Source organism: Canis lupus, chromosome 1, assembly GCF_011100685.1.
Source record: "Canis lupus familiaris isolate Mischka breed German Shepherd chromosome 1, alternate assembly UU_Cfam_GSD_1.0, whole genome shotgun sequence".
NCBI lineage: Eukaryota > Metazoa > Chordata > Mammalia > Carnivora > Canidae > Canis > Canis lupus.
The window spans coordinates 846,797-861,134 of record NC_049222.1 but is presented as its reverse complement, the minus strand read 5'-3'; the positions used below and the strand labels follow the sequence as shown (position 1 = coordinate 861,134).

Below are 14,338 nucleotides of genomic sequence, written 5' to 3'. Positions count from 1 at the left end.
CACGCCATGGATGTCACCTAGTTGCACACGTGAAGGGTGGGCTCCGTGCTAGGGGAATCCTATCTCTGCAGAACGGTTGGTTTAAAATGAAATTCGGCCCTGCCATCTGTGCCCGCCATGTGCTGCCCTCTGTGCTCACCTACTCACCTGCAGCCTCGTCTGAAGTGCAGCTTTTCTGTGTTGAAAGGACCACCAGGAGGGAAAGTCCCCAGGCTGCTGACCTCACTGTAGCTTAACATTAGTCTAATTGTGACCTTTTAACACATAGAAATCAAAGATGAAGAGAAATGGCTAGAATCCTGCCACCAAGTTGAATCACGTTAAGGTTTCACTGTGCTGTTTTAGTCTGTGTGTATTATTAAATAGACGGTTTTAGAGCAGGATTGGGAAGGTACAGGCTTCCCATAGTCTACCGCCGACCCATGACCTGTGTCCCCCAGCAGAGGCTTGTGTGTGTCACCATGACGAGCCTACCCTGGCACATCCATGGTGTGCATCAGGGTGACTCGGTGGTGTGCATCCTGTGGTCCAGACATGAAATGTCACAAATCCACCATTGGGGCAGCATATAGAGTCGAGTCGCTGCCCTAAAAATCCTCGGTGCTGCCTGTTGCAGGCTGCCCTGCAGCTGGACCCACAGCCTGCGGCCCCTTCACATAAGGACATGCCCACCAGGTGCCTCTGTCTTCCTCAATATCCAGCACACAAAACCCAGTCTGCAAAATTCCTTAAGACAAACTGCCTGGTTTCTTCAAAATAATCTAAGGAAGAAAACAGAACCGAGGGAAACCTAGTGGTTAACTCCCAGGCCGTGGCTTATTCAGGCGGCAAATCCCATGAGCTGGAAGCAAGACGGGCAGTGCGCCGTGGGTACCCACGGGGTGTACCACGTGTTCTAGATGACCTTCTTTAAGAGTTCCGTTTGTTAGGAAACACACTGAAATACAGTGTGTCTGAGACTGGCATCAAGACGACGATGAGGGAGGCAGATGGAGGGATGGAGCTCCTGGTGACAACAGCACCCCAGGTCAGTGGTGCCAGGCGGGAGCGCCACTTCCTGAGGGACAGACAGCACGGACCAAGGCCTGCTCTGTGCAGTGCCGCTGCGCCCGGCAGGGCCAAGCACACACACGGCTTCAGGCACATCCCTGCTGTCTTTCTAAATCGGATTCGGGTTCATCTGTAGCAAATATAAGAAGGGACCGGTGCCAGTTTTCGGTGCTCATTTGGGAAGAAAAGGCTCCACACAAAGCTGTGTGAGCAGCAGCTGCTCCCACTCCACAAGACTTGCCCCCATTTGGCTCTACACTGAGACCCTCTTGCCTTTATTAACAACCTTGTGCCTCTTACACGTCTGAGGAAAACCAGATAGTGTGTTTTCTGAGCCCCCACAAATGAGAGAACTGGCTTCTCGCTGTTGTGTCCCAGGAAGGCCCCTGAGGTTAGATCTTCGCTGGCCTGTGTCCCCATGGGAACCTATGGGCTTGGTCCCACCCCTGAGATGCCGCCCCACATTGAAGGTCCCAGCTCTTTCCTCCAGAATGCTTTTAAAATTTTTATCTTTATAATTGTTTTATTTCAGGATTTCTTTGGATAGTATGTCTTTCTGGACATTTTTTGTATAGGAACCAGTCTGCAGGCAGGAATGCTTTTTTAGTTTAAACTGTCTTTGTTGCTTTCTGCCTGCTTACTCTGTGTTTTTTGGAAAAACTTTCTCTTTCCTGTCACTTGTCATTCCTTTGTCCTCTGTCCTGAATTTTGGTGGAACTTCTCCAGTTAGCGTCCATGCGGTCTCCAGTCCAATCCTCAAGAGGCGCAGCGCCTTACTCCTCCTGCCATGTCATCCTGGAGGCGGGAGAGCTTCCCTGCAGCATTGCCTCATTGCACCAGTTTCTTGTCACATCCACCTGGCGACCCGCACCTGACCACCTCCAGAACCTTCCACCCCATGTCCTATGCTGTTGCTTCCTCCTAGAGCACCTGGTTCTTCTGAAGTTTTCTTCAAGTTCTTGTGTTTTATAATTTTGTAAAAGATAGTTTCTCTTACTCTGTTTTTCAAAGACATTAGGGTTTCTAAGAATGCATTCATTCTCAGAGGAAGACAGATCTGTCTGTCCTCAGAGCACAGTGGTTCAAGATGGTATCACTATCCTGTGTTGGCAGCAAAAGCAGCCCAGCCCCCTGACCTGCGGGCTCAGGGCTCGGGCTTCCTCCTCTCTGCTCTCTGAGCAGGCTTCTTCCCTGCTTGGTGCCTGTGCACATGCCCTTTGCTCTGCCTGACATGCCTGCCCATCTCCTGTGGTGCTTGGCACGGCCCTGGCCTTGGAGGGACTGCCCCATGTCCCCACGTTGTCCGTGTCCTCGCTCCACCTGCTGTGTTCTTGGCTGGCTGAGCCCCGTGAGCAGGAGTGCTGTTTGCTGGGCCATTGTAGCTCCTGCACTCCACACACAACCTGGCTCCTAATAGAATCAGTGGAGTAAAGGAAGGAAGGGCTCCTTTCCCAATGTTTGCGGTCACGTCACGTGGTTGGACATCACGTCCTTCAGTTCACTTCTGTTCGGCGCCCCGGTGCCCTGTCGCCGGTGGGCAGGGAGCGGGGTGTGGCTGACTCCTGTGCCTTGGTCTCCTTAACCCCTGTGGGCTGAGAGCAGGTTGGGGAAAAGAAAACTTCTACCTGAGAAGTTTTAGAAACCTTTTAAAAGATACTTTCTTTAATTTAGTGTGGAACATAGTGATACATACAGAAGAGTGTTTATGAAATGTGTGTGCTCTTTAAAGAGAAAGTAGACAAAATAGGTCAGTTGGGCAAGAACGAGAAAAGGCATCCAGACGGGGAAGACGGTGTCCGCGGGCGACGCTTGGCAGGTAGAACACCCACAGAAACCCTCAGGAAGAGCGCCCTCCAAGGCTGCAGGGGCGGGATCCATGGTAAAGCAACTATTGTATTTCTGTAACTAGCAACGAGTGACCCAAAATGAAATTGAGAAAATAAATCCACCTACAATTACGCCGAAAAGAATAGGAAGGCACGTGCACACCGTGCACTGAAAGCCTCGCTGGGACATAAGAGTGGAGGTGTCTGTTCCTGAGCCAGAGCACAGGCTGTTGTGCTGCTGACACCCCCGGCTGCTATGTGGCTCCCACACCACCCGCCGGGGTCCCAGCACCTTGTGTGCAGACCCGTAAGCTGCTGTGGAAACATGAGCAACCCCCGTTGGTCCAGTTGATCCCAAGGAGCAGGAGTGGACTCGGCAGATTCACGCTCTGGCCTCAGAGCCATGGTGACGACAGTGTGGCTGCGTGCGGGGGCTGCAGTGGGACTCCCCCACACCATGCGCAGCATGAATGGAGAGAACAAAAAGCCTACATGGAAAAGCCAAAGCAGGGACGCCCCTGGAGGAAACATCTTTGTGGATCTCATGCTGTATCACTGATTCCTTGGGCACATCGATCAACGCCCCCACACGGGCAGGTCACAGACTTCATTGCAGCTACAACCTGGGCACTTCAACTGGTGCAGTCAGGAGAGTGAGGACCCACAGGAACCACATCTGGTAAGACTGGTGTCTGGAATGTGGAAGGACTCCATAAGACAACCACGTTGTCAAAGGGACCAGAGATGGGAGCTGATGGCTCTGCAGGGATATACCTGTGTCCAAGCCCAGCGTAGCCTCCCGCATGCAAGCTGGGCCACGTGGTAGTAAAGTAGGTCCATTAGGGTTGTGTTCTCGTTGATTTAAAGTACTTGGATTCTATATTTTTTAATAATCTAATGAGCTCCTGGGTGGCTCAGTCGGTAACGCATCTGCCTTCAGCTCGGGTCCTGGGATCGAGTCCTGCATCCCACTTCCTGCCCTGTCTCTGTTCTTCCCCCAGCTGCTTGTTCACTCTTCCTTTCTCAAGTAAATCAAAAGAGAATCTTTAGTAAAAATACCACTAGTATAACAAAAAGACAACAACGTGTTGGTGCTGTGAACAGACCCCTTACAGCAAATACATGTGTATAGCGTGTCACATGTGTGCGTACAAATACATACTGTTGGTTCTGTGTCTGATTTTGAAGTGTAAGAGGGGAATCGTCTTCCTCGCATAGCATATTACACATTTGGCGTCTGTCTGTGTCAGGGCAGGTAGCTCGCAGGCACGTGTCCTCGGTTCTCCTGTTAGGGGAACATTCCAAACCGTGTGTCTGTTCTCTTCATAGGTGCTGCTTCCAGCTCCTGATGCGGTTGGGCTGCACGGGATGATCTGTGTCCTCAGTCACCTCACCAGGGTTGGTCTTTAGTGAATGTCCTAGACAGAGCTGCCACTTCCCACACCCCTCACAGGCCAGCAGGGCCATGTCTGTGGACAGAACCTTCCAGGAGCCCTGCAGGCCACCAGCCTTCCCTGACCGTCTCCAGGACCTGAGTCCCGCACTCAATGGACTGACCTTTCAAATCCTGCCCTGTCCTCGTGCATGTGGATGACCAGTCATGGTCCCAAGACAGGAAGATACTCTCCTTCCCTGCGGGCCATTCCTAGATAAGGTGTGGACCCCCAGAGTGCGGGCTGGGTGCAGTGCACACACTCTGGCCACCTCCCTGCAAGACTTGGGCACCTGCCTGGTCAGGCGGCGTTTTCTCCACCTCGGGCAACATGTGCATACAGCAGGGGCTCAGTAAAGGCTGGAGAAGATTCGAGCTGAGTTGCTGAGCCACGGCCCTCACCCCACAGGGTTACATGTGTTGGGCTCTGGCCCCCAATGCGTCCTGGGGCTGCGGGTCTGTCACAGATCGCAGGGCTCTCGGGATGACCAGCAGCCGCAGCCCCACGACCCTGCTGTGAGCTAGCAGGGGAGCCCCCAGCCCCCAGCACCAGCCCTGTTGGCACAGCTGCTGCTGCCCCGTGATGCAACATCAGGCTCACAGGCCAGCTGTCTCCCTGTCTCTCCCGCTCCGTGGCCCGAAAAACAAACACACCTCACCTCCTGTGTGCCTCGTCCAGGCTCACCTCCTACCACAGAGCCCTCCATGTGGACAGGCTGGCCTATGGGTGTCCCAGAGCACTGCACAGCACCAGCCCCCTACACGGGCCGCTCAGCCCAGGGACCCTCCCCCACAAGTGGTTCAGCACCGGGCCCCCCACACACACACGGGCCCCCAGCACTGGGGATCCCCCCACGTGGGCCCCTCAGCACCCAGGACTACCCCCCCACATGGCCCCCAGCACCAAGGACCCCCCTGATGTGGGCCCCTCAACAGCCGGGACCCCCCACGCAGGCCACCAGCACCGAGGACCACCCCCATGCAACCCCTCAGCACCCAGGACTCCCCCACCCCCACCCACGCGGTCCCTCAGCACCCAGGACCCCCCCATGTGGCCCCTCACATGGCTCCCCAGCACTGGGGACCCCCCCATGCAGACCCCTCAGTACCAAGGATCCCCTGCCCCCTCCCCACCCCAAGTCCTATGGAGGGTGGTTTCCAGGCAGCCTTTTCCGTGTCCTTCCCGGGCCCCAGGAGGATTCCCCTCCTAACCGGGCCGCGGACGCCCAGAGTCAACACCTTGTTGCCTTCAGATGCTTTTAGGAAACGTCTTGTGGGGGCTCCACACCACCCAAGAGCAGTTCCCAGCCCGCCCCACACTGGCCCGTGGGATCTTAACCTCAAGGTCTCCCTGTGGGGGAGGGCCATCTCTCTGTCCCCCAGGTCTGTCCCGAGCAAGCAGGAGCTGACCAGCCGGGTCCCTCGTCCCAGTGCCCTTGGGGGGCAGGGGCGGCAACATGCTCCCAGCCCTGCCTGAGGGGACCCCAGCACCCTGGGCTGAGCGCTCATGCAGGGTCGCCCGAGCTTTGGGGCTGTGGGTGCCCTGCCCCAGGGTCAGAGCTGCGCAGTGGAGAAGAGGTCAGCCCCCGGCTCACCTCCCGCAACACGGAGCCCGTTCCCTGCACCATTAGTGCCTTGTGTGTCCTCGTCAGGAAAACGGGAGGACGGAGAACGCACGAGAGCCGGGAGGTGTTCGAGTGCTCATCAGTCTGTGCCCCTGGAGCCCCAAGACGGGAGATGGGGCCACGGCCCATGCCTCTGACAGGCCCAGAAACACCCTGCTCCGCTTCAGGCCATTGGTACTAAAATGGTGGATGGGGGCGCCTGGGGGGTGGGCCTCAGGGGTGTACGTCTGCCTCGTCTGCCTCGGCTCAGGTAGTGACCCCGGGGCCCCAAGACTGATGCCCTGCAGGAGGCTCCCCGCGGGGAGCCTGCTTCTCCCTCTGCCTGTGTCTCTGTCTCTCTCTGTGTCTCACAAGAATAAATAAGTCTTTTAAAAAATAAAATGGTGGAGGGAGGGAGTGCAGGCAGCTGGCTGGGGCCTCCAGCGCTCACCAAGAGGGCCTGGCTAAGGACTAGCTGAGCCCGAGTCGGGCACCTCGCACCCGCAGGCCTGGCGGAGCCGCCACGGGGGCTGTGGCCACAGGCCCACTGTCCTCAGGAGCTGCCCTGGGGCCCCCCGGCCCCCTCTTGCCGTTGCTGGATGGACACACCCGGACTACGGCCCCCCGGCCTTCCGTGGCCCGAGGCATCGGCAGGGAGGCCTGCACATGGGAGAGACCAGGCCGCCCTGCCCCGCCTTGCGTCACCCAGCCCCACGCCCCGTGGCCTCCCCGACCATCTCAGGCCCCACACCCAGCGGCCTCCCCCGGGAGTCGGGGCAGCTCCGTCCCAGCGGAGCTGGGCTGACAGGCCTCATAACGGGGAGCACAGCGGGGCAGGAGGGTCCAGGGGCGCAGCAGGAGGGGCAGGCACCACCGTAGGCCCCCTGGGCCCCGCCCACAGAACCGGCCTGCACATCCAGGTGGCAGGACGTGGCAATCAGGGCCACAGACTGCCCCCCTCAGCGGAAGGAAGCTACCCTGCCACCCACCGTCCCTGCCCATTCAGCCCCCGGGTGCTAGGCCCGAGCTGTGTCGGAGCAGAGCCCCGCTCAGCGGGTGCCCCTCGATGCTCCAGGGCAAGAGGCCCTGTGCTCTCCCCATGTCAGCTTGCACGCGTCACATGCACCTGGGGGCAGCCGTTCCCCTGCAGCCCTGCACTGCGCACAATCCCGTGGCCGCAAGCCTCAGGTGCCTGCCACGGCCAGAGGTCCGGCCCCGCTGGGCGGCCCCGCAGCACCTCCACCTGGCGTGGCCCGTGAGGAAGGTGTGCAGAGAGTGTCCTGACTGATGCAGGACACACCGTCAACACTCAGCACCTGTACTTAGTGCACGTGACCCTACACACACAGCCCGACATGCACACAACCCGGCCGATGACCTGAGACACGGTTTCCCCTCGCACTCCCCTCGCCGCTGTTCAGCTGTGGCCACAGCCCCGTACCGACCCGAAGGCTCTGTGGCTCCTGCGCTCCGCCCACCGCCTGAGTCGATGAGGCACGTTCCCCACGTCCAGGAAGGTCACAGGAAAGGCAGGGGCACAGCAGAACGTCAGGGCCGCTGTTCCAGGCAATTGCATTCCAGGAAAGTCCATGGATTTCAGACTCGAACCTCAGGAAGGGATGTCCTGGTGGCTGAGCTGCTGCAGTGGAGCCTCAGGCTCAAGGTTGGGACTAACTGGGGGTCGCACCACATGGGAGGAGGGCTGGGGAAGCCCCTGCCCCAGGGCCACCCTGATGGGCCCAATCAGCCCTGGGGACTCGGAGGCCCCGACCCACACCCGCTGCTCGGCCTGCAGGAGACGGACAGGGTGTCTGCTGCCCCCAAGCCCTGGGGACACCCTGGCCTCCAGGGGTCATGTCCAGTCCAGACCAGGCGGCCGGGTCTGTGGGGAGGAGCCAGCACCGTCCTGGCCCACGAGCCCTGGCCGGGCGCTAGGCAGAGGCAGGTGGGGTCTAGGCACATTCTTGGGGTGGGGTGGGCCGAGGGTCTGCCTCCCCACTGCCCAGCCCGCTGCCCGCAGGTGTCCTCTCCACTGAAAAGGGAAGTGAGAATCTCAGCCACACGGTGTCATCCCCAGGGCAGCGGCCTGAGACCCAGCAACCCTGCCCAGCCACCCTGACTGAGCTGGCCCAGCCCTCTGGGCAGCCGTGGGGACACCCAGCAGGCCCCACAGGGATGGCTCTTGGGAGGGGAAGGAGCCCCTGGAAACAGTGAGCGGTGAGCGCCGCTTCAGAAACCATGAGTGCACTGCAGGGTGCCTTCCAGACATTCTTCACGCAGGGCACTGGGCTGACAGCTCCTGCGCTCTGGAGGGTGGGGGCGTGGAGCTCGGCTGCCCTGCGGGGAAGTCCACTGGGCAAGACCCTGGTGGTCAGCATGGGTTCCCTGCCCCACGTGTCCGCCCACAGGGGATGCTGCACATGAGGACTGCTTCCCGCAAGTCCTTCCTTCTGCCCCAAATGGTCCTGGACACTACCCCCAAGCCCTGATGTCCTCGCTGTGGTGGGGCGGACGGCAGCCCAGGACCCCAAAATATGCAGCTTTGCCCCCGTGGCACCCACAGAGCTCTAGGGACACAGAGGCGGGGCCGTGCCCAGCTGCTCAGCCCCGAGCAAACCGAGAAGGTTTGTTTCTTCCACAGGGAGACTGAGGATGTGGCCGGGGCACCCGGGGGACTCGTCTGCCTTGAGCTCAGGTCATGACCCGGGGCCTGGGGTCGAGTCCTGCGTCAGGTTCCCTGCTCTGTGAGGCATCTGCCCCCCCACCCCCACCCAGCCTGCTCGCTTGCTCGCTCACTCGCTCTGTCTCTCAAAGAAAGAATCTTGAGCACTAGCATCTTCCCCGGGCGTGTGTGTGGCTGGCTGAGCAGAGGGGGGTGCCTTCACCAGTGCCGCGGCTGTGACACCGAGTCCCATGGTGCGAGCCCGTCAGAGGCTCAGAAACCAGGGGAAGGGGACCCAGAAGCTCCTTCACAACACAGAACCATTCCCGGGGGTGACATGCACTGTCCCCCACATGGCTGCTCACACAGGCCCAGAAAGTCTCCACAGTAACAGCCATTTACAGGCAGAGGCGCAGGTCCCTGTGACCCCCATGTGCAGCTCTCACACCTAGGTACCTCTTGTTTGTACAGCGTGACCCTGGTCATTGGGAGGGGTCAGCTCTGATTCGCAGCTCTAACTCTTTCGGGAAGAACGTGGCTCTTGGTGCACACGGGTCAGTGCTGTCGGGGAAGTGACCCATTTCCCACCTGGCCCTGGTGACAGGGCCGCAGTGACAGGGTCCCGGTGACACGCCCCAGTGTCAGGTCCGTGACAGGGCTGCGAACTAAAGCACAGATGTCTGCAAAAGAGAAGAGAAACAACTACAACATGAAAGTCACGTCTGAGGCCCCACAGGCCAACCGCCCCACCCCCCCGGGGGGACTTGTGCAGATGAAACCACACCTGTGATGTCACCTTTCCCTTCAATGAAAGTCATTCTGAAAACGCAGGCACAGACCAGAGCCCAGGACAGGTGCTCATCATGACAGGAGGACACGTCGGTAGGACAGGAGGACGCCCCGACCAGAGAGGAGGATGCCTCGGCCAGACGGGAGGACACCACAGTTGGGGCATCCCTGGGGAGCATGGAGCTGCGAGGTGACCTCACTCGGGATGTCACCGCACGTCCTTAACAAACAGAGAGCAGCCAGGGGCTCCCTCAACCCCCACATCCAGTGGAAGGAAGCGGAAGCTGCCCCCCTGGGCCAACAGGGCACCCATGTCACTGAGACTGCCCCGGAAGTGACAGCAGGGAGGGTGGGGGTGCCCACAACGCTGGTGTCCAGGTGGGGCTCTGGGGCCGCGTGGCTTAGAGACGTGGTTGACGTCTGTGTAGCTGACCCGGGGACGACGTCTTCCGCTCCAGAGTCCACCCCAGGACCTCCTGCTGCTCCTCCAGCCTCATCCTGTTGGGTCTCTGACAGAGCCTCAGGCCGTGTCGTGACCGGGACTGGGCGAGGAGGCCTGGTCACCGTCCCCCAGCCTGGGCCCCTCCATGTCCTCTTGGTCAGTCCCCGCTGTGCCATGACGGAGCTCCGCCGTGGCACCGAGCCCTCCCTTGTCCCCGCAGGTGGTGCCAGGTGTCCACGGAGCCATATCACCCGTGGACCTCGGTGGCCGGGCGAGCGTCATCTGCCGGCTTTCCACTCCACCTCGTAAGCATAGGTATGGGGAGGGTTCCGGCAGTGCGCACGCCGGCTGCCCACGAGTGACCTGCAGCCACTACCGCGGAGGCTTCTGCTGAGGTTCTCCCCCACCGCCAGGGGGAGCCTTGCCTGGACACGCACACCTCCCGCGGGGCCTCGTGGCGCACAGCCCTGGGAGAGCCTCAGAGGCAGCGTCCAAAGGACAGACGCCGTGGCAGCTCTCGTTGGCTCTGAACACAGACAGCAACGCTGCCCCTCGTCCACCTGACCCTCATGGGTGCCTCAGCACTGCATGAAGAGCCGCGTCGGTCTTGCAAGGTTTCCAGAACATCAGGCCAGGATGCCCACGGCCAAAAGCAGGGCCTCACGACCACCCAGCCCGCTCCTGGCACATGGCTCCTCAGTGAGGAAGCTGAAGATGCACAGAGTGCAGACAGACGGACAGATGGATGCCCCCCCCTCCCCCCCAAAGCAAGCTTTCCTAGGGGAAGAGCGTCTGACCTCAGGTCAGAAGCCAGAAAAGAGCCATCGTCATGATGGAGGGTCCTGAGGGGGCAACCAGAAGGGACAGTTAGGAGATGGGGGACAGCAGGCTCCAGCCTTCCTGTAGGAGGGGGAGGTGGGGGGCGTCCTGGGGGAGGGAGGATCCTTGCAGACCCTCAAGGAGGAGGGAGACTGGGCCACTCAGAGGGCGACAGACAAGGATCTTCTTCTGTGTGTTCAGAAATATCAAGGTCACGTGCCATGTGTCAGAGAAATGATGGAGAGAAACATGCTGAGGATGACACACGTCTGGCGTACACAGCTTCCACGTGGATGGACATGTGTATGTTGGCAGCGCAACAGGAAAAGTATATACTTAGCAACAGAAAAAGGTATAAACATGAAACCCACAAACATATGAACCTAAATCCTGTTTGCATATATTTCACTATAAACACATACGTTCCCGCGGAGGGAGAAGGCAGCCCTGCAACCTGGCAGCCCCGCAGCCCCACACGTGGCTCTCACCCCCCACCCCACCCCCACCCCTGGTTTGCGGGAGATCCTCCCAGACTCTGTCGCTGCTGCAGCTACTCTGGGGCCGCAGGAGTGAGGGCTGGGGACCCCAGGGTCCATCATGGCCATAGGCTTCCTTCTGTGTCCTATCCTGAGACCCCCAACACCTGTTGCCTGCTCTCGCCGCAGAGGGCCCCCCAGAACGGCACAGCAGCTCTCACCAACAACAGGGCCTTTTAAGGGTGGCAGAAGCCGGTGGGGACCCAGGGTCACCGGCCCAACAGGGTGCCTCCCCCACCCAAGGGCCTTCGCTCTTACAGCACTGACCTGGTGGCCTGAGGACCAGTGGTGCCGACTGGGTACCAAAAGTGGGGGCTGCAGGCCTCCGTCAGGCCCCACGTGTCATCGTGTCATCCCCCTGCTCCATGCCCTGACCTTGGCTCCCTCTGTCCATGGGCACAGCCCTGGGAAGCAGGGACAGGCTGGCAGGGACAAGCCAGAGCCCCCGAGGCCACGCCCCATAGGCCAGGGTATCCTGGACGTGGAAAGCACATGGGCACACGCCCGGTGCACCCCAAGGTTGTAAGCACCAGCTGCCTGCTGTCTGCTAGCCTAGTCCTTCTGCACCCCACCCACTCCAAGGACGTGGCTTCCTGGGGCTCCCGCACCCCATACCCCACGTCTCCATGTCTCCAGAGAAGGCCCTGGCACTGCGCATAGCCAGACAGGGGAGCCCGAGAGACCACGGAGAGCGCCAGAGGGGGAGGCGCCTATCAACACTGTGGCCCACATGAGGGCGACCCCGAGGGGGCTGCTCTGTGGGGAACGGGCCCCAGACCTGAGGCAGGGGTTGAAGCCAAGACTGTGAATATGGGGAGTTGGTGACAGTGGGACGGGTGGCCTGGCCTTTCTGTGATTTCAGGGGGGGCAGAAACCAGGAGCCCAACTGCTGCTCCCGGCTGGGAGGCAGTGCTGTCCTCAGTTCAGGGGGGACACGGTTCAGGGGGGACGTGTGCATGGGAAGTGCCCAGGACTCCGGATGTTCGGTCAGCTCGTCGAGTCTGCATGGAGTCAGGCTGCGAGCAAGGAGCTGCAGAAACAGGTGGGTCCCTGCGGAGGAAGGACGGCCTCCATGCACAGAGTGCGTCTGAGAGCCCTGAGCCGGCACTCGGGATGCACGGGCCCGGGGAGGACACCCAGCTGGCGACGTTTAGCACAGGGGATGCCTGGCTCACACCATCGGGGACACGCGGAAACAGCGAGGCACAGACACCAGAGGCAGGTGAGCGTCCCCCACAGTGGAGTCCCCTCGCTCCCCATGCCGCCTCCTGCACCGCCTGGCCCTCTCTGCCAACGCCCCATGCTGCGCTCCGCCCCACCCCCACCTGCCTCCTGGGCCAGGGGTCAGCGCCCACCATCTTAGCTGTCACTCAAGGCCTGTCCTCCTAGGACCCGTCCAGTCCCTGTGCAGCTGAGATGTGGCAGCTGCTCCCACCAGAGGAACGTGGCCTGCAAGGTCTGCTGGAGGAGTTGTGGGGCGCATGCTGCCCTACAAGGAAGGGGGTCCTCTCTGTGGGTGTGCGGCCCAGGCTCAGGGGCTCAGGGGCCCAGGGAGGAGGCACCCGAGATGGGTGTTCGCCCCGCAGGGCAGTCAGCCGAGTGCGCGGTCATCACCCACACTGGTTCCAAACCCCGGGGGATCAGGCACCTGCTGAGGCCACCCGTGCCGTCCTGAGTCAGCTCCCTCCTTGGCGATGAGGGGGCCTGCATCCCCGGGACCGTGGCCTCACGTCCCACACATTCAGAATTAAAGGAGGAGGCTTTTTTATTCTTGCTACACTGAACAAAATACTCACTCAGTGCCGGGCACATGGCGCACACAGGACACACGGGGCACACGGAGACACGGAACACACGGGGCACATGGGGCACACTGCTCCGCATGAGGAAGGCCCCTGTGTCAGAAGCTGTTCTGTGGGAGGAGAAGCCCCCGAGCACCGAGCACCCTACCGCCGTGCCTTGACCACGGGCTTCCGTCTGCTCTGTGCCCCAGTGACACCCTCCAGCAGCTGCCCCACGGCAGGTGTCTGACTGCGTCCAGGTCAAGAAAGCCACAGGCAGAGGTGACTCGGACAAATAACCCTGTGGCCGTGACCCTCGCCTGGCTGTGGAGGACGCCGGGGAGGGCGTTCAGGGGACGACAAGGACTTCAAGATGGAGAGGATTTGCATCTGTTTTTTTTGTTTTAGCGTTTTGGGTTTTTTTTTTTTTTTTAAGGTTTTATTTCTTTACCCATGAGAGACACAGAGAGAGGCAGAGACACAGGCAGAGGGAGAAGCAGGCTCCATGCAGGGAGCCCGACGTGGAACTCGATCCCAGGACCCCGGTGTCACCCCCGGAGCCCCAGGCAGATGCCTAATCACTGAGCTACCCGGGTGCCCCCGAGTCTGGTTTTAAATGCTCAAACTGAGTGCCCGGCCGGGGGTCAGGGGGCGCTCAGCAGAAGCTGGAGAGGGGTGCATCCCTGTCGGAATCCAGCCCCCCGGGGAACACGCCCTGTGTGGCACATCCCTGGAGCCGCTGGGGTTTGGGGTGCAGCACCCCAGGACTGCACCCTCTCCCTGGGGGAGGAGTCCTGCCCCCTCATGGCACCACGGGTTCTGCAGTCAGGGAGCTGCCCCACTGCCCTGCCCCGTGACCTGTGAGCTCCTAACATTCTTCCAGAATGTTCCCTTTCGTTCTGCAGGACCAGCTCGGTAGTGAAGGCCTCGCCTACACAGTGGGTGGAGCCGGGTGGAGTGTGGCGCTGCTTACGGGGGCAGGCTGCCCGCCGCCCTCCCGGAGGTGCCGTGCTCACCCAGGCCCTGTGGGAACCTTCGGACTGTCCCCAGCCTGCTCGGGGCAGGACCAGGTGTGCAGGTGGGGTCTGTGCGGCAGGACACGCGGGGTCGGCGGGGGGCGGGCGGCATCCCCAGGCCTCCGCGGGTGAGGCTGGGGAAGCTCTAGAGCACGGAGGGCACGATGCGGGGCGTGGGTGAGGGCGGCTGGCCTCAGCTTTCCTGTCGTGACGGAAGCTAATTTCTACTAACAGCCGTTTAATGACCGCCCTGCTTCCAGGCTGGCCCAGCGCCCCCCCTTCCCCCGCTGGGAGCTTAGGGCCACGGACCTCCTCCGTGCACACGGCCTGCTGCCCCCACAGCCTCCGAGGACCCCGCCTTTGTCACAGAAGCATCTGTGC

General features: G+C 60.6%; 1 protein-coding gene across 1 annotated transcript in view; it reads left to right on the top strand.

Moving 5' to 3' along the window:
* CTDP1 (CTD phosphatase subunit 1) overlaps positions 1-4,681 on the top strand; it is a 59,039-nt gene extending 54,358 nt beyond the window's left edge. The window contains exon 13 of the mRNA XM_038525720.1: positions 4,206-4,681. Within this exon, the coding sequence (XP_038381648.1) occupies positions 4,206-4,248 (43 nt within the window). The 3' untranslated portion in view covers positions 4,249-4,681. The remainder of the gene's footprint in view (positions 1-4,205) is intronic.
* Positions 4,682-14,338: the final 9,657 nt, after the last annotated feature.